This window comes from Hetaerina americana, unplaced genomic scaffold, assembly GCF_022747635.1.
Source record: "Hetaerina americana unplaced genomic scaffold, ioHetAmer1.1.p SCAF_6, whole genome shotgun sequence".
NCBI classification, from domain to species: Eukaryota; Metazoa; Arthropoda; class Insecta; order Odonata; family Calopterygidae; genus Hetaerina; species Hetaerina americana.
Genome location: NW_027287205.1, coordinates 28,903,704 through 28,928,200, shown reverse-complemented (window position 1 = coordinate 28,928,200; position 24,497 = coordinate 28,903,704). Strand labels below are relative to the sequence as shown.

The window sequence follows — 24,497 nt, the reverse complement described above, 5'->3', positions numbered from 1 at the left end:
CCACAAAAACGGATAATATATGCATTAATCGTTTGTCAAATTATAGCAGTCTAGTCTAACTAATGACTTCATATAAAAAAGCCAATAAAACATAACATAAAATTGCGGTTTCAATTCAAGATTTTATTAAGTAGTTATGCGGCCACTTTAGGAGAAATATTTGTTTCGAGTTCGAGTTTTTTTCTGTTCAAAAGACATAAAGACATTTTTAGACCTAGAAACACTCAATAATTGAGTATTCATATGTATTATTCGCCACAGTGGACAGAGGGAAATGTCTTATCCAAATTGTTATGATAGTTGTGGAGAGAATATAATTTAAACAAAGATAAAAAATAATATTCAATGCCACACAAATAGAATATCACCTCTTCCTTCCTTTACTCTTATATTATAACATACATGTTAGGTCAAATGCTATTCACTATATGGTAGAAAGCATTTCACTCTCCATCTGATCTTGAACAAGATTCAAAACCTATTGGTCCTCTTCTAAGTGCTAGGTTTAATTGAAATTCTTGGCAATGAAGTATTTCAACCCTGAAAAAAGTGCTGTTTAGTTGAAGATCACGCCGATGAAAATAGCATACTCATCATAATTGAATTCCGCAAAGGAGTAAAAAGCATTGGCTTAAAATTGGAAATGAAAAAACTCATTTAGTTTCCTGGAAAAGTAATTTTGGATAGATCCGTTTTCACTGGGGATTGAGATAAAATAGTAACCATTTCCATTGCCATGCAAACAAGTTCTTTTCACTAATATCTGCGGGTTAACAATAATTATGATTTGGTGAATGTTTGTAACGAGGGTGAATGATGATAATAATATATCGGAAGTCGGAAAGAAAGAATCTATGGCCAATGGGCTCAGATATTCATGGAAGAAGCAAAACCATTGGAATTGAAGATAATATTTTTGGTAAATACTTGTACTCAGGGAATTAATTTTACGTCAAAATGTGATTGGCTTGTAATTGATAATTTTTAAATTGGATAATAATCTGAATCACTATACTAATGAAATTATCATCTTAATGTCGTCAGTCAATTTCTCTGCAAAAATAAACACTTTTTTGGCGTATATTTTTGGTATTCATTTTGTTGCATATTTTCCGAAGGACATGACTTCGGTTCCGATTGGTTTATGTGTCTATTAAATACTTGGTGAGTGGAAGCGCAGCGTGCTCATCACTCCAGGTATCTTGAGAGGGAGGAATTTTTGCGGCTAGATGCATTAGGGCTGACATTAAGGTGGCGTAATCTCGCGTAAGGAACGATAGTGGTAGCCTTATTCGAGGGGACCGGTTGCGAGTCTTGCCACAAGACTTATAATCTTCACCGTGGGTCAAACGCACTGACCCATACATTACCACAAAGAATAGAAAAGCTGTTGATTAACCAATCTTTAAGGAGAACTTTGAGACAGCAATATTTAACACCTCTTTCATCTTAAACCTCCATCTAAGATTTTTGCTCAAACCATTCAAGTAGGTCACTTCATACTCTTATTAACTCTCATTCAGAATAAAATGACCAAATATCTTAAGATGTGGACATGAGATCTTTCTGTTGGATGATAATTAATAGTTAAACAAGTCTTTTGGGTACATTTATGAATGCATGTGAAATTAAGTTCCTGATAACCCATCGTAATGCACCACTTCATCATACGAAGAGTGCTATGCGAGTTGTTGGGTATACGCGTATATCCTGTTATGATTTGCTAAATTAGAACGGATAGCTTGAAGGGACTTGGATAGAATTATGCGTGCCTTCATTGTTATAAACCCTTGACATATGTTAATTGTGGAATCATTTGAGTTATTTCACCTCATTTTCATGTTATTTTCGACGTGTGATGCATGTAAAAACCAAATGGTGTTAGAATACTAATCTCAAGTATCATTGTAATAAAAAATATTTTGGTATCAAATTTTTCAGCGCGGTGGAGAATAGTTGCATAATTAACCATCATCAAATAAGGATGTATATGAAATTGATGTTTTAAGGCCCTAATTTATGAAAATTCATGATCACTGAATGAATTTAACTTGGTATTTTTTCATTATTTTTTTTCTGTTAAAAATTTTTAAGTTTTATTTATTCATTGATCTGGGCATACTATATGATTTGTAACCATTGGTTACAAACAAATATCTTCACCCAATAATGACTTCATGGCGCAATCAATAATTCTTATATAACTTAATAAAAGAGGACAAAATTATTGTTTAATCACTTAAACGATAAAATGATCAGCTTTAAATTACAGAAATTACTTTACATAATAAATCTCATAAAATAATTGCAGCAAAGAAAGCCCCTTTTGTGTATCTCACTAATTGGAAGCCACACGCCTCCACTGATTTCCAATCAATCATCTCGCATCAGCGTGGTCTGTAATTTTGTCCTTCGATAGAGCAATTTAGCGAGTGAAATGAAGGGTAACGCCTATAATTTATTGCCGCTTCGAAATTGCCTCTCCCTCCCTCTCTCGCTCCATGTATCTGTAGGTCAACAGGGAGAGGACTTGCAGCAAACACATCATCTCGGCTGTTGAAGTCTCCGACGATCCGCGACGGATACTTCAACGCTCGTCCCCTCGCCGATGTCCTCTCAGAAGGAATGAACGGGGTACGTGTCGCCAAATACATTCAATGCCATCAAAGGCCACTCCAGTGGGGGGGAGGGTCCCTCCCCTCCCTCCCCTTCGCCCCCTGCTGAGAGGTACCCGACCGGCCACTTTTTCAGCCCCACTTCGGTGAGACGACGGGCGTGACAAGGGGTGTGAGGATGTCGTAGACTACCAACGGTGAGGGAGGGAAGGTTTGGCGATGTTGCGAGGGTAAGGGAGGAGGAATGAAGGAGCAGAGGGTGAGAGAGGGTGCAGAACTGCTTATTCGACCTTGATCTCGTTAGCGACGGAAAATCAACACCGGCGCGATCTTTTCTTTGAGACCCACTTATAAAGAGGCAGCTCGACTTCTCTCGCAGCAGTGAGGCTCTCTTGCCTCCCACCCCCCACACTCCAGACCATTCTCCCTTCACCTGCTCCCCCAACTCCTCCACCGGCATCTCCCTCCCGTCCGGAGCTGACTTCGCGGCATTCTCCCACAGGTGCTTGCGAATAAATGCTCTTGCACTACATAATTTTATATTTAAATTTTCTCTTTCGCGTGCCGTTCCCCTAGCAATGCTCGCATTTCCAGCGATCGATTCTTCGTTAACCCACCAGTATGAGGTTGTTTAAGATGTGAAAAATATAAGGTACAAACTGTACAGGAAGCATCATTGCATCATTCTTTTTGATGACTTTATGGATGGATATTCTGGTACCAATATACTGCCATAACAACATACAATATTAATGAAAATTATCTTAATTGAGTAACCCATAGGATACCTAATCATACACAAAGGTCAAACTTGGGTTGGCTTTAATGAGTGATTTAATCCCAACTTATGACTTGAGTATTGCCAATTTGGGCATTTAGGATAAGAAGGTGAATTTGTTTTCAATTTTCCACCATTTAGTTCCTTGAGAAGTTCTAATAACCAGAAAATCACATTATTTCTGACGATTGTTTGCGAGTTAAGGCCTAGAATTTGAAGTCCCAACCCTCTTGTCACTAGCCGATCCCTCTACCCACCAAGCTCCGACGTAGCCACGTTAGAGGTACAGATGCGAGTCGTTTTTTCCCAGGAAAATAAGCTAACCGAATGGAAAAGAACAGTACGCAAAACCTTTCCTTACATAGGAAATAGAATACATAATAGTATTTAAATTTCCTTACACCTTATCCAAATTCACAACGAAAAGTTGTGGTGGAAAAAGTCTCAGAATAAGAAGCAAATTAAAAAAACATTATTTTTATAGTTCAAACAACTATCACTATTTACGATTCGCTAAGTACTGATACTACTTCAATCAACTGAAATTTGAGAGCGTTTAAATCTAAATGTTACATCTGATTGTGATTGATGATGCTTCTTAATCTTTCATAACACGGAAGCAGATTAGCGAATGGTGCATATCAAACTACATAGATCTGTTCCATAAGCCGAGCTTATATGTAAATGTTTCAAAGCATATCGCTCAAACTATGTACCCACCGTGGCTTGTTTTTCTTCTTCAAACTTTGAGATACATGATAACCCATCCATGAGGGTCGTTAGGAATGATGGATTACCTCGCGATCGTGTTCAAAATGAGAAGATAATTAGTATTTGCCCTTTCATTGCTCTCTAATTCAGTGAGTCTTAATATCAAGCGGTAGGCAAATCAGTGAGGAAATTGACAGAGGTCACTGCTTAGCGGATATTGAAATCTTTTCTAGTTTGTTAACAAGAAAAGGATGTTCATTGTTCAAACCCGAGACCCAATATTTTTAATGTTGAGGTTTGAAAAAACCTAGTTAGATACTTTTGTAAAATTTTAAATAATTATTCTACCCATTATTTCTGGTGGAATGGTGAGCACATTTAACAGCTATTAAATTTCAGTCCTTTTTTATAAACCAAGAGTAATATAATTTTCACTCGGGCATGATTATTTTTTTTATATATACTTATTCAATATTCGTATATAATTCTCATTATTAACTTGCATAAATATAATATCTATTCATAACCAACACTTATCATTTATATGTTATCTATTCATAACCAAAACTTTACGTAGATTATAGTTTATAGGAAAGAAAATATATCAGTATGATATGAGACGATCAGATAAATGATGCATTGAGCTGATAAACGAAAAGTGATGAAAACAAATATTATCGGCCACAAATTGCCAAAAGATTAGTATAAATCTAGAGCATAAAATATACTCAATACGGAGGCTGGTTTTATAGTTGCCACCGTTCACTTACTGGACAAATCTTAATGTAATTTCGCTCAAGATCAGCTGCGTATACCAATTTAACAGGTCAAACAAAATCGAAGGTCAGACAGGCCAAAAGTAGAAAAATAAATCAAATAATATGTTGATTCATTTGAAGTAAATCTTGCGAAGGAATCAGGGACAGTGACATACATTGCTGAAGTGTCCTTTAGTAAACAAAATAAAGCAACGACCAGTTTGGTTACCAAAAATTTCATTAGATGTAGATGTATGTAGACATGTAGATTAATTAAATGCTTCCCATTTTATAGGAATTTCAAAATATAATATTGCTATCTAGAATTTTAATCTAGTCTTAAATGTTATACTAGTTTTAATCTGCAGAAAGAGTGAAGAATAAAAGCATTTTGTTTATACTAGTATTAAATAGATGTAGAAACGAGGAGTTGAAGAAGGAACTTTTTGATTAAAGGTGTTATGCTTTGCAGACTTCAGAAGCAGAATTTCTTCCTAAAAATGATAAAAACTTCTTATTGATAATGTAACATATTTCAAGAAATTACCTAAACCAACGTTCACCGAAAAAACTGTAAGAAATAATTTATTACGCTCACAAATGGAATATTTTTTGGCATAATTCACCACATAAAATAAGTAAAGAAAGTTAATTATTTCAATTTTTAAATTAATACTGGTACAGTTTTTATAGATAAAAATTCAAGGACAAATTTATTATCATTATTTATCAGATCTTGAAACTCTCTTTTAGTTACAACATATGAAGTTCAAAAGCTATTGCAGCCACACAACGTTTGTGCGCCTATCCATCTCATTTCGATTAAGTATATGCATTCATGTTCTGAATAATCATGTTCTGCTTGCAAGTGAGTAATAATATTGTTAGCATGACTGTGAATAAACACTTGAAATTTATTAAACAACAATATTAATGTATTGTAATATGTAAGAACATTTCTGATGGAATATTTTCTGATGTCGAGAAAAGATTTTCCTCAATGATGGTTGTTTCATAAAATTAACCGTGATTGAGGCCTTTGTCCTTAAACAGTATGTGTTGAATGCTATGCTACAATTTCAGGATTTTAAAAGTAGCTTGGAGAAATGCGGAATCTATTTTGAACCAACAACCATTAAATGCAAGCGCTATAACTCTTTACGTAGTCGTGGTTTAAATATAGCTCATCTCAATGTAAGAGGGTTTCAAGAGGTCAAGGCAAGGGCGTAGAGAGAGCAGCAGGATGTTTATGTGAACGAGAGTTCCCAATTTTAGAAGCAAGGGGAAGTAGTTGGCTGACCGTGACATGTTCCCAGGGGCGAGATTCCTATTATGCTTAACCATAGTTATATTTAAAAATGAAGGCTGCTTCCCAACCGGGGTGACTAGCCATAGGAAGATGGCAAGGATGTGCTTTTGACTCCGGAAATAGAAGAAGAAAGGGATGTATAGTATCCGCGGTTCCAATAAAAAATTGACGATTCAGGGTCTCGTAAATAAATAATCCAAGGTCAATAAATTAAGTAGTTCATAAAATATTTTTCACGTAATTTATGATTTTTAACCCGAAACTAAGAGATATGTTCACGTTCAAATATTATACAATCATAGTGGAACCGGGATGACTAACGTACTGGCTACCCACCTATTGAGCCCAGGTTCGAATCCTGGAGTTGGAAAATATTTTAGTCGTATCCTTATCCCTACTTGAAGTGCTTTGTGGAGAGCACTTAGAATCAGTCCACCATCCGTCGCATGGGACGTTCAATTGCGGACCCCTTGGTGCATTTAGTTAAGAGTAAGCTAATGTCGATACCAGGTTTCTCTCCACCCTTCCTCCTTTCCCATTCATCCCTAATGTTGAAAATAACCAGTTATGCTGCGTTAAAACTAGATATTTCATAATAAATGTATCGTTATTCCTTCATTATATCATGTATAACTTATTTGGTAGCTCAAAGTTTAGAAACTTATACGACCGTGACAATATTGCAAAATAATATTTGTCCGTGGGTTCTTATGACAGCACACAGACTGACAGTTGAAGTCAATTAAGACATCCTTCTGTTCGTCTTAATCCTTGCACGTCGCACTATTGAGTTGGTGGACTGGTATTACAGACTCTGTGGATTCACTCCAGGGGAACAAGGCACGTCGCCTCCCCGGGAGCCGTCGCAATTTTTTCCACTCTGAACGACGCAAGACGCGTGCACGGCGTCTCCTTTAAAAGAGATTTCCTTCGTGCTTCGGCAAAAAGAAACACATAAGTTACGACGGAAGCGGGTCGAATCGATCGTTTATGGGCACTTGTGGAGTCGAGGAGATGGTGATGGGAGGAGTGGAGGGAATGAATCCCAGCGTTTTGTTAACTATCACGCACCATTTACGAGGGTAGAACTAGGCTCCTGACTGACCTTCGAGATTGGCGGTAAGGTTTCCGCAGTGTTTAGTCGCCTGAAGCTGCTCGGCTTTCCGATAACCCTCCACGTTGACTTATTACCAACTGAGCCAGCCTGCTGGCGTCTTCAGGCCTGAGGTGGCGATGCAGATTTCTCGCCCGTCCCGGTGAAACAGGTGGCCGTTGTCGACCGGATGAGGCACAGTGTTGCGGGCGTTAGTTGTTTGATTTTTCGGGGGATACGTTTTTTGAAATGAAAGAAGGAGCTCTCAGTATATTTTCCATTTGAAGAACAGATTTATTCACTTGGAGTTCGCTCCTTAAGGCGTGTGATTGCGGAATGACCACTGAAAATCCAATACCGCCAGGATTATCATTGGGAATTTCGATATGTATCATTGGCGCTCTCGTTAAATGAAAGGTCTGGTCCCAAAAGTTGACTTATTATGACGAAAAATTGGTAGTGTGCTCAAATATCTTCGTGGGACACAAATTGCCGGCCCCGGTGGCGGCGTGGTAACGTCCTCGTCTGCCATTCCAAGGGTCGCGGGTTCGATTCCCGCCTGGGTGAGTTTCCCTCCATCTAGCACTTGGGTGTTTGTAAATGTGACATTGTTATCGTTGTTAATAGTTCGATGTAAAGGCCAAAATGTGCTGTTTTCGGACTTATACTGAATAAATAAATAAATAAATAAATAAATAGCATGGCAGAAAAATCTGTAAGCAACTGGAATGTTGGAATATGAGACAAGAACAAAATTTGAAGACGAATCTATAAACGAGATAGAGATTTAACAACTAACAATGTTACACCCCGTTTCCCTTACGTATAAGGTATACGATATGGTATATTTTACATAAATCTGAGCTCTTGTTAATATTATCACAAATAACTTCTGACAGGTTGACTAGCTTGAAGAGTATGCTACATTTTTGTTATCAAACACCTAATCCTGTAAATCGTGCGTAGATAAATTAATGGATATCAGATCATCCTGGGTGATCGTGACCGTGAAATATCGTACGGAACATGCCCCCCAATCCTGAGCGTCTAAATTTTGGACTCCGCGTCTACTAGCTTCAACTGGAGTTAAGTATTTCCTCAAATACGAAAACAACCTTTGGGGAAGTGACCGTGGCAGTGATGGTATGATTGATCGGGGGATGGCATACACGGTTTTCCTTCCACTTCGTTTTAACAAGACCTGAAGGAAAAATCACGGTTTTTGCAAGAGATATTTAGTTTAAATCTTAAGTTTCCACAAAAATTACTAGTTTCTCAGAGATTCCTTTTCAGAGAATTTTTTTAATGTTCTACAACCGATGCTTAACTGTAGTCAGCACCTTGTATTCAGTTAGAAATTATTGAAAAAAAATTTGAACCAAGGCCAAATCTTAAGTTGCTTAGGTTTTAACCTCAAAAATTCTATGGCAACGAGATTTTGTATTCATCCTTTCTCATACTCTTCGCACAGCTATTTCTCAAAATTCACTTTTTTTGACGTTTTAAAATTATTATTCTACCGTTTGAGGTAGGTTTTCAAAGTACACTGATTTGATAATGTTAATTTATTGGTGTCTACCTACAAAATCTATCTGGCACCCGAAATTATAGTGGATCCCTCAATTACGTATAATTCCTTCCTCCAAGTATTCTGACCAACATCTCTATTCTATTCCTACCCCTTCCTCGTTTACCTAAAGTTCTCCCCTCTTTCATGCTCTTCAAAATTCCACTGCCAATCAAGATGCTGTGTATCCATCTTTCTTGCCTCCTTTGGAATTCTCCCAACAGTCCTCATTCCTCCCTCACCATGCTTAGCACTTCCTCTTTTGCTTTCCTATCTGTCTTTTCCACCTTTTCCATTCCTATACATATCCATATTTAAACACCTTCAATCACATCTATCATCCTGCTTCAATGACCATGTTTTCGTGACGTACAAAAACAACGTTCCAAAGCAGGGCTCGAATCTAAATATTCACATTTTTCAGGGATTCTTCCACGTGGATCTGCATTCTAGTACGGCAATTTCGGCGGCGTTATAGTTGGCGTCTTCAGGTCAAAAATGGCTTATGCTTGTTGTCCCGTCTTATATCGGCTTCACGCCTGAGAAGGTGCGCTGTGATTGCCTGACCTTTTGCTATAAATATCGGTTTTCTTGATGCTACTATTTTTTTAATATTCTGTTATGATAATATGCAGTTTCTACGTTAGTAAAATCATTATTGATTTGGTTACGATTGCTACGGTTGCATTCATTGAAATAGTAGCAACTCTTTTATATTTCTAAGCAACTAAGGTGGAGTGTCTTACAAACGGTATTTATCTATAGACTTGGAAATGTCTGTTTGGAGGACCTTACCGGATTGGTGCAAAAACATAGCGTCAGGCTTTATTATCAATTCTATATGTTTGATTGAACCTTCCAAGTTGTTGAAGGATTTGGTGTTTAATCTGCGTATGATACATATATATACTACCTTGATCAAAAAGTTCCCGGAATAACCACCGTGTGGCGCTCCCATCGTCCCGATTTGAGTTCTGTTTTTTTGTTAAATTGGTACATCTGTTGTTGATATTCCCTTTAAATCTTAGTGTCATAACTTGACATTTGCAAAAGTTACGTAGCCAAGAGTACATCTATCTCTGTGTGTGTTGGCGATTTTTTACAATTTCAGAAATGGATTTAAATTTGCAACAACGAACTTGTATTAAATTTTGCGTAAAAAACGGATTTAGTGGCGCACGGACGTTGGAAATGTTGGAAAAGTGTTTCGGCAACGATTCTCTAAAAAAAACGGTCGTTTACCAGTGGCACGAGCGGTTCAGAAGTGGTCGTGAGTCAATCGAAGATGATGAACGCAGTGGCAGACCATCGACATCGAAAGTCGGTGAAAAAATTGATAAAGTAAAAGAAATGTTGGTCAATAACCGCAAATTAACCATCAGAGAAATAGCGGAGGACTTGAACATTGCCTATGGATCCGCCCAAGACATTGTGGTTAATGATTTGGGTTTCCGTCGTGTAGCAGCAAAGTTGGTGCCAAAAGACCTCAATTTCATGCAAAAAAGAGACCGTGTTGACGTCGCAAAAGACATGATTTGCGAGGCTGAATCCGATCCCACATTCATCAAAAGGATCATTACTGGAGACGAGACGTGGGTTTATGAGTACGACACGCAATCCAGACATCAGGCAAGTGAATGGCGTTCACCAAATGAGCCGAGACCAAAAAAACCACGTCGTTTTCAGTCAAAAAAGAAGGCAATGCTGACGGTTTTCATGGATTACAACGGTGTAGTGCATCATGAATTTTTGCCAGAAGGCCAGACAGTAAACAAAGAGTATTATTTGGGCGTTATGAGACGTTTGCGTGAAGCAATTCGCCGAAAGAGACCAGAAATGTGGGCAGAAAACTCGTGGATTTTGCACCATGATAACGCACCGTCGCACAGTGCTATCATTATTCGTAATTTTTTGACGAAAAATGCAACAAATACCATCCAACAGCCACCGAATTCACCTGATTTGGCTCCCTGTGACTTCTTTCTGTTCAATCGAGTTAAAAAACCATTACGGGGAACGCGTTTTAGCAGCCGAGAGGAAGTAATGGAAAAATCGCAGGAAGCACTGATGGACATACCGAAAACCGAATATAAAAAATGTTTCGAGGATTGGATCAAGCGCTGGCATAAGTGTGTTGCAGTCGATGGGGATTACTTTGAAGGGGACAATATAGATTTAGATGAATAAACTTGTATTTTTAATTTTCTGAATACATTCCGGGAACTTTTTGATCAAGGTAGGTTATATATATATATATATATATATATATATATATATATATATATATATATATGAGGTCTCCTCAGATTTTCCGCGAAGTTATTCCCCTGCCGACGTTTCTAAGTTTAAGGATGAAGAAAGGTTAGGGTGTTGACAAAGATGGCAGAGTTACCCTTCGAAACTTATTCAGCATAGTAACCAGGTGCAAAACCCAGGAACACTTTTTTTTACTTTCAGATCGTTCTCAATTATTTTATTTAATGTTCTAAGTAAATGGTAGTTTCAATTCTCCCAACAATATTTCAATTTACTTCAGCAACATTTGGTTTGGTGAATTTGTTCCAACTTTAACTTAGTGAGACGATTTTTACATCCTTCAGAAAGGAAAAATGTTCCCACGATGAGAAAAAGACTGCACACTAAGTGGACATTAATTTAAAGAACCATTTCGATGGAAACAGCGCTCTCCATCGGATGCTTGGAAAATTAACTTCGTTTACATTCGTTCGGTGCTTAACCAGCCCTCCGCTATCCTTTTCACTTCAATTTCCGACTCGAGCATTTGAGTTTTACCGTCTAGTGCACTGCCGGTGCGGCGATAGGAAAAACACTGGCCACCAAACCCGTATTTACGATCCCTCCGCGTACATTTAAAGTGTACCGAGTAGCCCTCGATGCCATTGAGAGCGCAAAACCATTAAAAAAATAAGTGTCTATCGGATTGCCGCATTTTTTTCAGGCCAGTTCAATTTTTACTCACCCTCCCCTCGTCATTTAATGTGATTTGAAGGGAGAACGTGTTTCTGGTCAAACCCGTCAAAGCAAAATCGCGCTTACAAATGGCTCATCAATTTCCTTCGCTTCCTCCCGTGCAGTCCATTCCATATGGCCGGCGGTCGTGGTTGACCCTAAGCCTTGCCCACCGGAGCGGCGTCAGCGATGATCAATTCATTGGGCCACACTTTTTTTTGCATTATTCGAGCTACTTGCCCCTCTTAACTCCATGCCAAACCTGTCGCAAATTTTCCAATCTATCAATAAACGTCAAAACTGTCAATTTATCAGTCGCATCATTTGTAAAATGATAACCAAATTCTTAGATTACGCAAGCAAAAAATCGATAAATTTGCGTCCTCATCATCTGTTGTTTCCCTTATAATTTTAATATAATAAGAATTTTGAATGACACATGTAGTCACTATTTGATGTACCTTAAGGGAAGCAAAAAAACATTTAGTAAACAATATATATAATACGATATTGAATTGTAAATATTTGAAAATGAATATTATTTTGTTTTGAAGACATTGGTTCAGAGTCTCCGGTCTTTACGAAAGTTCCTTTGTCCAATTGTCCATAAAATAATTAATAGCAATGCAGATGACAGAATATTTTCCTAAATATTATCCTGAGGGATTAAGATCCGCGGATGTCTCAGTTAATTAAATTATTTTTTTTAAGTAGTACACTCATTAAACCATAAATTTAAGGGTCCAATAGAAGTATCAAGATTGCATAATTTTATGAAACAAATTTTTAAAAACTTTAAATTCCATACTCCTTCACCACAGGGATTCCAAATTTAAAGGCTCTAGTCTAGAGAAGCCATCGCATCCCAACTTTGCACGGCCCTGGACATATTCTCTCTAAGCCCTTCCTATCCATTGTCACACATTCCTACATTTTTCATGGTATTTCCTCTCTTAGATTGTGACGCTTATGAATCGCTTTCAAGATGAGTTATTTTAAGTGATCCAGAGCTAATTCATTTCAGTTATGCTGCAATATAGGTGAAGCTTTTTGACATCATCATATTTCTCTTCTCCAAATAACGGAAAACCTAGATTATTCAGCACCTTTATTTCCTTTTATTAGAAAAATTTTATTTCTGCTTTAACTAACTTTAAAGTAATTGTCATAGACTGCATTTCACGCATCGATGAATAAGCCATTCATTGTGATCCCGTGATGGAGTGAGGATATTAATTTACGACTGGTCAGTTGCTTACGCAACAAGGCGATTGATTTGATTTGCCGTCAATCACACAACTGGGGGAACTGGTGAATAACAATAAGTCTGGTTATCGAAAGAAGTGGGTATCTTCTAATTAAAAAATAAATACATAGAAATCTTTATAAAGGAGGCACAAATAAATGACCTTTTGAAACATATCGCGTAATAATACCAGATTTTTGAATTATTCTCCTCAAGAAAATGTTATATTTTTATGTTACCATCTTTATCCAAACCGAAAAAGCCCATTAGGGCAACAAAAAGTACTTAAAAGGCGTTTATCTTCTTTCCTTTGCTTCCTGATCTCATTCATCAAATTAATTTGAGCAACTTATTTGTCTTCAGACCAGGTTGTTTCGGTCTTGTTCTTCTTTTTTCCTCTTGAGTTAAAATATTTATATGTTGTTTATAAGATCGGGCCCTTCAAGTCCAAGAGGATGTCGTTAATTTATAAATTGGAAGGAATATAAGCATCTATGTTTATATTTTTGTTTATGTCCCTGACGATTAGTGCTGACTCGTAGGCTAACTTGATGGAAAGAGATTGCCAGTGTGTCGGGTAATCCTGTGTGTGCTTGGAGAGGGGCGTACGTGAGAACATGCATGAATAAATAAATTATATGAATCATGCCAAGTGTTAAAGAAATCACATGGGTGGTGGAGGTGGATACAGTTTCCAGAGACTAAAAAATAACTCGGACTGAGAATCACGACTTACTTTCTTCCTTCCGGTGAATAAAACTACTGAAGCTACATTTCCATGGGTCCAGTTTTGCGTTCAATTTTCGTACCCCCGTACATCCCGTTCTCTTGTATGCGCAGCGCCAGATCGGAACAGAAGACGGCGATGACCCAAGTGCAGTTTTTATAGGATATAAATAAAAGACAGACAGCATGCGCCAGCGATCTGCATCCTGATTGGTTGTGCTGTCTGCGGCGCTTGAGAACTGGATACATGGTAACTTAGCTTAAACTCTGCGTTTCAAGTGTTAAGTAAGCGAGTGTTTCAAGCCCCTACGGATGGGTTTCAGAGTCTGGCCCTTGCAAAACTTTTGAGTTCGGTCTCATCCAGGCTTACGGCGAATGGGCGGAGGCCACAGCACACTCCGATGGATCGCGGCGTGAACGGACTCACTCAACCGGCACTCATCTAACGATCGGAATGGGTGACCAATTTGGGTAGGAGATTAGGCCGTTTGAAAACACGGTGCGCAAGCTACGGATAATAGTCTCCAGGCGCGTGGGTGACGATTTGAATGTTGAAAGGCTGCTTTCTCTAATAAGGACTAAATTAAGGTGGACTCAGTCATAAGAAAGAAACCCCATCCTCTCATTCTGTCCGTCCATCAAGTAAAGCAGGGCCTGCGGCAGCATGGGTACACCAGACAGTAGCACAATAGCAACTATATCACCCTTCTGCCGCACTTTATTAATTAAACCATCCCCCTGAGAGAGAGCAATGGTGCCAATCAGGAACTCTACGACAATCTATCGATAATAAGGTAACAACGAAACGTAAAATGTGTTGTTGAAAAAAAAGAAGTAACTTTGTAATTCCTCACAAACTTTATTAAAACACGGCCTAGGTTTTAATATTGAACATCATCATCATCATGACGTCCAACTTCAAAAACTAGATCGTATTTTAATGAAAGATCATGTAGAATTACAAATTTACTTCATTCATATCAATATGTTGCGTAAAATACTTTAAAGTCACGCCAGAGACAACAAATTTTAAAATGTATTACTTTTATTATTTTTTCTGAAATTGTAGTCTTAAATATTTTCTGTTATATGGCATTGGCAAAATTGAATATTCCCCATTTAATTGTTTATTCAATTTTTACTCAATAAACCAAAATCTTAAACATTTTCTTATGGCAGTGGTGGACTACCACTTGATGAATTTTGGAGTACAGGAGCAGAAATACATCTCGTTCTCCTTCAAAACTGACATAATTGCCACAATTGTAATATATTTAGCATAGTATAATAACCTATCCATCTTGGGGTAAAGGATTTAAGGTAAATTTTAGGAAAAAAAATGGAATACCCATTATTTAAAAAAATGATGCCACCGAACTTGTCCAAAATAGGTTTTCAGAGCATTTTTCACAATAAATAAGAACATCAAAGGACTTAAAAACTGCATATTCCCATCATTATCGCTCACGAACTTTGCATATTTTTTTATAGTAGACTGTCGACGGTAGGTTTTGGATGCATAAAGACTTAACAGCCCAAGATTTCGTATCCTTGCCTAATCTGACAAACTAACACCCCACGCTACATTGAAACCTCTTCAATCCACCATACATCCTTTTTCTTCCTGTATTCCACCTAGCATGCCTATACTATTCCTACCCTTTCCTCACTTTCCTTCCTAGTGTTCTCTCCCCCTTTATCACGGTCTCCAACTTCCTATTACCAATCCATCTTTCTTACCTCCTATGGATTTCTCCCAACAATCACTTTTCCTCCCCTAGCCTACCCACCATGCCTAGCACTTTCTCGTTTGTTTTCTTTTCTGACCATTGCAATTCTATCATCCTTCTCCAAACCCACGTCTCAGAGGCCTCTGACATACGTATGCATAACGTCTTGCTTCAGTGACCATGTTTCCGCGCCGCACAAAACCACGCACTATATGAAAGTTACGGTGCCTATTTATAACATCTTTACTCAACGCTCCTGACGTCAATATCCTCCTCATTGTGAAAGCTTCTTTACCTAAACCAATTCTTCATCTAGTATTTCATATTGATTTGACAATCTCGGTCTAAAACACTTCCAAGATAGGTAAACTGCTCTAACTGTTATAGTTAATGACCCATTGAACGTTTAACCTAGTCTCCCTCCTCCTCATAAACCTCATCAGCTTTGTTTTGCTCACTTGGTTTTTCATTCCCTACTAGCACACTCATTTCCTAATTTGCTGATGTAATCACCCCTACAATTACCATCTAAACTCTTGAATCTATTGCTAACAAAAATATTTGCATGTAACAGTTCCCTGTTGCCAATAGTAGCATTATTTTACTGAATGTAGCAACAAACAGTCATTTCCATCGCTGCCCAAGTTAATAGCGCTTAATATGCGCTACTAGCAATTAAGCAAGACAAAATTTCACTAAAATATTAGAGATGCTAAATATCAGGGGCACAAACCCCATGCTTAAATTCGATCTCTGAATTTAAAACTACACTTACGAGGGTGGTCCCAGAAGTGCCAGCAAAGTAAAATAAAACAAACATTTTGGAAAAAATGTATTTATTTTTCAACTTAATCTCCTTTCAGCTCTATACACTCTTCCCAGCGATGTTCAATAAGTTCGATACCCTTTTTATAATAATGCGATGCTCGTCCTGACAGATCGAACGGCCTCGTTTAAACACTGCTACCCAATATTTTACTGTTGTAAACGAAGGAGCAGACTCACCCAGAGTAGAATCCAGTTCAACTTTATATTGGTTGACCTGAAACCTTTCAAATAAAAGTATTGTATCACATAACGATGACCAATTTTCTCCATTTTCACAAATGCACTGAAAACATTCACTATTGATGACTGCCAAACAAATGCTAAACAACGTGGCGCCTTCAAACTTGAAACATATGCTTTAGTGATTGCGTACATTCCAATACAGTGATATTTTTTAAACAACTACCGCTATCTCTAGGTCAGGACGGGTACTTATTGGACCACCCACGTGTAGGGGATAACGTTAATCAAGCGTGAACGGGGTAGAATAAAAATAGTTTTATCCGATTGTAAGAAAGAGGGCAGTGTGTGGCTTTGATGAACAGTTTAATATGGTGGGATGTGTTTGTGTCTTGTCAGACAAAACTAAGGGATATAGCAATGTTCATTCTGTGTCCATCTAGATCCCACATTAAACGGTGGACTAACAATAATAACAGTTTTTAGTTAAGATCATTATTATAAGCTGTTTTCTACCGAGTCAGGATAGGTTTCTATGGATCAAGACATTATTATTTGCTGTATTTATTAGCCTTATCAACAACGATTCAAAATAGCTTTCATATCCTCTGTACTGACAAGATATTATGCTGCAAAATATGCTCCCATTTTTTCCGGAATTATGGGAGGATATGCGGAATTTAAATACCATTTAACATAGAGTGGAGTGTCAGGTTTTGTTTTGTCAATAAGGGAAAAGCATTGTATCGTTAAAGAGTCTGTGTCCATCTGAAATCTAACTTAAATAGAAGGCTACCTAAATAATAAAATTCAATAGAAAAATATATTTTCGAAAAATTTCAAAATTATGCTCCATTACCGATCGTAACTTGCCATACGGTTTCCTGGGAATTAATTACCAAGATCAAATATGCTTGGAACATGAGGAAATTCCACAATCCTACACAGCAGAATCAATTTACTAGTACGAAGGGACGTCATTTTAAACAATACCAAGATGTCACAAGCGCTGACCGCTTTAGAGTGCTCCTCTGTTGCCTAGGTGGTTTTTAATCTTTCCCATTAAAAATTCCTCCGCGGAAATTGCGGCACTGTAGCACTCCTTTCACACCGCACCCTTCGTCCGGAAAAGAGATACTAATAGAGCGATATAAATGCCAATGAGCTTTCGGATCCGTGACCGAAATTTCAAATGCCCCCGTTTAACAACTGCTGACGCAGGGAACCTCTTGCAAATCATTTGGCGCCATTAAAGTGATTAATTAGATAAGATACGCCAACTGGTATTCCCATTAACTTCATCATAATAATCAGGAAATTAATCATACATATATTATTATATTATTTATAATATATTTATAACCATAAACACAGTAATCAACCCGAAGATCGGTTTGGTAGGTGATGGTCGAGTTCACCCAGTACTAAGCCCGATGGCGTGTGAAATTCACACATCAGGGTAGGGGGGCCAGTTCCTTTCTCTGTGCCAGTTATGGTTTCCCAGAAAGACCTGGTACCCGAAAAACCACATAGCTTGGGTGGAGCTGCAGGTGCCCAGAGAGTCTATCCCGGGAATCGAACCCGGGCCCTCCGGTCAGAAGTCCCTAGTAGTAGGCCAGTAACCCCTGGACTACGGTGGCCCACACACACACACACACACACACACACATATATATATATATATATATATATATATATATATATATATATATATATATATATATATAGTTAAAGACCGTGACAGAAGGGAGAACGCTAAGCAAGCGAGGAAGGGTTAGGAATAGGATAAGCATAATGAGTTGAATGAAGGGAGGAAGGAAGTATGCATAATTAAAGAATGGTTTTTTGCAGTGTTGAATATCAGGTAGTGATTTTTTAGAAGAGGCAAAGGAATGGATTTTGTACAACTGTATAGTCTTAATCCATCCAAAATCTACCTTAAATGAGAGCATTCCAATTATAATAATGGTACACATTTAATACACACACATTCTTAAATGGAAGAGCTCGTGAAGTAAAATTTAACACTTGTATGAAACAAGCGTGAATCACAGAAGTAATCCAAAACCACACAAAGTACTCCCTCCAAAATATAAGACAACATACGAGAAGTAATCACATTTTTTGGTGAAATAACCACCATCTTCAACAGAAGGACGAAGAAAACCGACTATCCTTCCTTCCACTGATGAAGTTTGTTGGGTCACCGAAACGTTTAATCATTCCTCACATGAGTTCATATCTTTTTTGAGTACTTTCTTTTGTAATTTCTGTGTGTGTCACGCAGGTTGAGTTATCTGATTCTTACATCTATATGAGTGTATATAAGCATGGTCAAAGTGGTAGGGATATAAAAAAAATAATTTCTTTGGTAAATATTATTTTACGAAGAGGAGGAAATTGATAACAGGGACGTTAAGTAACGATGTCAAGGAAAAGCTCCCCAAAACTTAACTGTTATTAAGAGTGGTTTTTTGCGGTGGGGAAACAGTTTAAGCAGGATGATAATACAGTTTAAAAGTGTTTAATCCATACCAAAAGACTTTTTACTTTTCTACAGGTTTTTATTATAAGGTACAACGTGTTTCACCGACTTACGGAATGATAAGGTTTGTAATGATGCCCCAAGTTGGTGTAACGTGTACTACCTTATAACAAAAATCTGTGGAATAGTACCAAGCTTTTTTAGCATGAATAATAAATACCTTCACGAAACGAAGCCTGAAATAGTAGAACATAGAAGTGTTTGAACTTGGGTGTGAAGAAGAATGGTAAAGGTGAAATAGACAGAAAGGAAAGTAAACGAGGAAGTGCTAAACATTGGTGGGGGAGAAGTAAGGATCGTTGGGAGAATTTCAAAGGTGGCAGGAAAGATGAATGCAGAGCATCGTGGTCGAAAATGGGATATTGAAGACCTAGATGCTAGTTTGGTGCTCTAAGCCAGCTGTCTTATAAATGAATAACAGAAAATACGTACTACACTAATTAAATTAGCAGGTTAGGAAACGTAAATGGGCGAACGCAAAGGAGCAGCAAATATCCACGAAAAAATACTAATGTATGGCACATCCAGGATCCGTGACCGAAATCCTTCATTTTCAACTGATTAAATGTACCACTACGTCGTTATTCAAATACTGCATGACCTCCAGAGCACAAAATATTTCTATTAGTGTCCTTCTTCATTCGTGTCTACATTACTTTCTAGTATATGTTTTCATTGGAAGTAAATGTAAAATATACGCAACTAAAAGTAATACTCATGTTTGTGTTACTAGTCTATACTTGTGATTCTGAGCCTTTAACATGATCCTTAATCTGAATTTGCCAATGTCTCACCTAGCAAAGCATCCAGCAAGATGGAGGAGCGGGTGCGGAAGCGCGAGGGTCCAAGGGCAGCGTCAAGTTCGGTTGGGTGCAAGGGGTCATGGTCCGTTGCATGCTCAACATCTGGGGGGTCATGCTCTTCCTTCGTCTGTCCTGGGTCGTCGCTCAATCTGGTGTCGGTGAGTGGCACTTCTGGTGGTAGGCTGCAGAGGATAAAATTCCTCGTAGTCAAGTTTTTTAGATGGATAACATGAGTCTCATCTAAGAAGCATCTCTGCATACTTTCTACATCCTGAATTCCATCCCCAATTCCTGTTTTTTCCTCCCTCCATTGCTTTCCTTACATCTTCCCTCTCTTACCGCATTCAGTTTCCTATTGCCTGTGTTCATGTTTCCTGCCTTTGAATTTCTCCCAACTACCTTCTCTCCTTCTCTACCATGCCGTAAACTTCATCTTTTGTATTCTTTCTCGTCTGTTTTATTTTTTTCATTCTTCTCCACAACAACATCTCGAAAGACTACAAACTTCGCTTATCCTCTTGCCTTGCAGACTAATTTTCCGACCCAAATAAACCTAAGTGTTCACCAATCGTTTCTTTAAATCTTAACTATCAATTCCTGCCTCTTGGTAAAGGCATATTTACCTAAAGCTATTTTTCACTTAATTTTCCCACTGTTCCTCCTCTTTGTCCAAAATATTTCCCAAAAATTCTTTCAACTCTTTTACCTGTTCTCGTTTCTATTTCCCAGATGTAACGTTAATCTTAGTCTTTCTTTTTCATGAGATTCTCGTTCCCTTCATTTTCTTGTGATATATTCTTATCCCATGCGTATTGTACTGATTCTACTTTTCGTTTTATAATGATTTTAACATTTTAAATAATGAAATTAATATTTATTTCTTAAGCAACCTTCCAGTAAAGGTAGGTTTTGGATGGGCACAACTACCAAATTAACATTTTGTGACTCCAAACAAAACACAATCCAGCAACTTACTCTACATCAAGTCCCTCTTCATCTCTGAGTACTTCTTCCCTCCCTTCATCCATATAGTCTCTTCCCAGTCACGCATTATCCTAAATCTTTAAGTAGCTCCGCAGTAATGTTGTCTACCCCCGCGGCCTTATTTGATTTCGTCTCCTTTAATGCCCTTTCTATCTCATCGTTGAGTATTCCTGGACCTAAGCTATCTTCCTTTACGTCATGTTCTCTTTCTATGTTTAAACTCATTGGCCTAACTTCTTTACCATACAGTTCTCCTATGTATTCCTCCCATATCTCTTGGATCTTTCTGTTTCAACTATTATCTTCCTCTATTTATCTCTAACTGTTAGCACAGATCTTCCCTTCTTACTAGCCGATTGTAAGTAATAGCTAAGTTCTTGAAACCCAAAGGATTTGGCGGTATTTTAGTGTCTTCAGAGGAGCCTGTTCTTTAATCGATAATCCACGATAATTTTTACTTATATTTGTTTTCAGTTTGTATACCTCCGTCATAAGAGTGTCCTTGCAATATAGCGCTGAATTTCACCCTTCTTCTGCAAACTTTTCATATCCTCGCACTGCCTCTTCCACCATGTTTCTCTTGCTTCATTTGCCGCCCGTCTCAATTTCAGTTAATTATTTGACTCATTAATATAAAGAAGGGAATTTTTACAGCAATATGGCCAGAAATTCTCAATGCCTGACTATTTTGCTAAAAAGTCAGTATTATTTACGCATGTGTCATGTTGTTGCAAAGCATGCTTACTAAAACATATGGTAAAGCAACAGGTCCATGGTTAAACCCAATCACTAGATTTATGCATCAAAATAATTGTAACAAATGCTAACACAATTTTAATTAATTACTTAAAATCAGTTTATACTCAAGTGTTTTTGTTACAATTTGCCTATTATTTATGAACTCACCAATTAGTGTAAGTTTTCTTAGTGATTCTTTGCTAAATAAAATATTAATCAAAAATTCTCTCTGTAGGAAAAACTCAAGCCAATAGTAAACAAAGTCATAATTCCACGCATAAATGCATACAAATACACAAAATGAAGCTTAAAACACTTGTTTTTACTTTATCACGAATTACCTACATCTCAAGTTTTCAATTATATGACTGAACATTTCAAAACACATTCCATATACGAACTAATACTCATTTTGATTTTTCCATTGTTTATGGGTAACCACGCCACATTGCTTGCATTTCCCATTCCTTTAACTTTCTTCTCTCGTGAAACAATTAAATCTTGTATGGGTTAAGTTCTTAACACCTCAATTATTCAATCAATAAGTCGCTTTTTATCTTTTTATTCGCAGGTGAGGGATGTCTCGTCATTCTGCTCTCGGCTCTGGTCACGACCTTGACAGCTCTCTCAATGTCCGCCATCAGCACCAACGGTCAAGTCAAAGCAGGTTTGTGGGTCTTAATTACACGAGCCCGAGGACTGGTGTATGGTCCTCGAATTCAGAATAATCCACCCCCATTTCCTCTCGCTTTTTTTGCATTGTTGGGCGGTCAGCGAGGGATCAAAGGCAATCCTCCGACACCTGCAAAATGCCACAGTTCCACAGCCGTGGAAAGCGGTCCACCTGTGAGCAAAACACGATGAAATTCGACTCGAAATCCCGTTTGTAGACTCTTAGACCTTTTATTTTTGTAGACCCTTAGATCATACGGACGACTGGGAAATACGGACGGCCAAGTCTCCGATTTTATGACTGTTATTCCATCCTTAGAGCGTTTGTTCCCGAAACACCTCGACGTACACGTTTATGCTTTTATTGTCGGAGCAGTTTTAAAGTAGAGAAAGGGACCCTGGATTACTTTCCGAGTCGGACGATTTTCACTTACTTCACTTTGACTCATTATTGCGAGAGTAATAGTAAGCATTTTTGTTTGACGCGTCCAGGCGGGAAAGATTGCGGAGGGTGTTGTAGCTGTTCACGACGTATAATTCCACGTAAAATCGTTCTCCACTTGTTGGGACGTCATAAATCTTAAGCCGTAATGTGAACTACCCGCGGTTCTTTAGTAGGGTGCGGCAATTCTTGCGAGACGGAATGAAACATAAAAATGGAAAAAAATAATGCGTGCATAGCCCATTCTCAAATCCACTGCCGAATAATTATTTCGTTCGGAGACGTATTGGAAATGATTAGAGAGGCATGGGAAGAAAACAACCTAAATGGTAATGGTAACCTGATTATAATTCACAAAGTTTAAAAGTCACAAAATTCACCATATTGAAAACAATAATGCAACAGTTGAAACAGCTACACAGTGAAATGCCGTTGAAACTTTATGGGAAGAATCACAGCAATTTTTCTTACATTGGGTTAAATGGCATTTGTTTTTGCTACTGTTGACGGTGACAAATTTTGTTCTTAAGGAATACAAATAGGTAAAGAAAAGTACAAAATTACACAAACGATTTGATTTTAAAACCACATTCTCAAAATTAAGGACGAATCTGTCATGCATAAAATGTGTGATTCTCTGGAATTTCCACAGTGTTCAAATGAATGTCTTGCTCGATGTGGTCAAATTTAGAGCCGTCGGCTGGTTGAATGGAATCATGGATTGCTGATTAAAATATATTGTTCAATATACCTTTGTCTAAATGAGAAAATTAGAGCTAAATTAGAAAAAAAGATTCAAGTTAATAAAACTTTAAAGACAGAGTTATTGACTCTGAGAAATTGGAGATAATAGATGCACAAAGAAGAATATTAGACGCGGTGCCTCCTTCTTACGAATGACAAAAATAAATTTTCATAAAAAATTCCTTCAATGAGCCGATGCAAAATCAAAATAAAGAATTACAAAAAAAAAACATTTTGAACTACACAATCACAGCTTGGAGAATAAAATAATCTGACAGTCGAAGATGGCGAAATTTTATCTTAACGGCAGAAAGATATTTATGCAAGGAAAATTTCCGTTTTGACTACATTCATTATTACCCCGACGTGCTCTTCAACATATAAAGGCCGTATCGTCATGACGTTTATGCATTAAAAATAATGTGAGGCTAATCATAAAAATTAAGCACCATGAAATACTAGAGAGCTATAATCCTTTTCACAATAAAGTATAAAGGTTTACTGAAGACGAAATGAAGAAAACCATGAGCTAGAAGATCTTCAGGGAGAGGCCAAGAACGATTTAAAAGAAGAAAATTTTGAAAGAGAAAGGCGCAAGAAATGAAGATACTGACAGAAATTAGGTTAGCTTGGAGGGTAGCTTTAATGTCAATCCTAGGGTGATGGTCTTTGGTTTAAAGAACACAAATAAATCAATCGGATCTTGGAACTTATTTCGCGTGTCTAACGGTAAGTTCAGTAAAATAAGCGCTTAATCTCACTCAATAGACACTCTTGATGACATAAATGGTGATTAGGTATTACCCGAGAAATATGTATTGTTAATGCCATAAAATACGTAGTAATTTCCAAAGGGGTCATCGGAGTCGGATAACGGGTTTCTCGGCGATCAGGGGATGTGGGCTCAATGGGGCTTCCTCATCTCGCACGGCGCCTCTAATTGCAAAGACCTTTCCACCTTCCCCCGGGAGGATAATGGGGCGTCGACGACGTTAATTGTTATTCCTTTCTCAGGAAGAATCGAGGAATCGTGATTCGCGCCCCCTAAGAGTTTTGCG

General features: G+C 37.8%; 1 protein-coding gene across 1 annotated transcript in view; it reads left to right on the top strand.

Moving 5' to 3' along the window:
- LOC139695292 (bumetanide-sensitive sodium-(potassium)-chloride cotransporter-like) overlaps nucleotides 1-24,497 on the top strand; it is an 83,057-nt gene that overhangs the window by 16,985 nt on the left and 41,575 nt on the right. Inside the window, exons 2-4 of the mRNA XM_071593990.1 lie at nucleotides 18,256-18,274; nucleotides 19,855-20,017; nucleotides 22,153-22,248. Of these exons, the coding sequence (XP_071450091.1) occupies nucleotides 18,256-18,274; nucleotides 19,855-20,017; nucleotides 22,153-22,248 (278 nt within the window). The remainder of the gene's footprint in view (nucleotides 1-18,255; nucleotides 18,275-19,854; nucleotides 20,018-22,152; nucleotides 22,249-24,497) is intronic.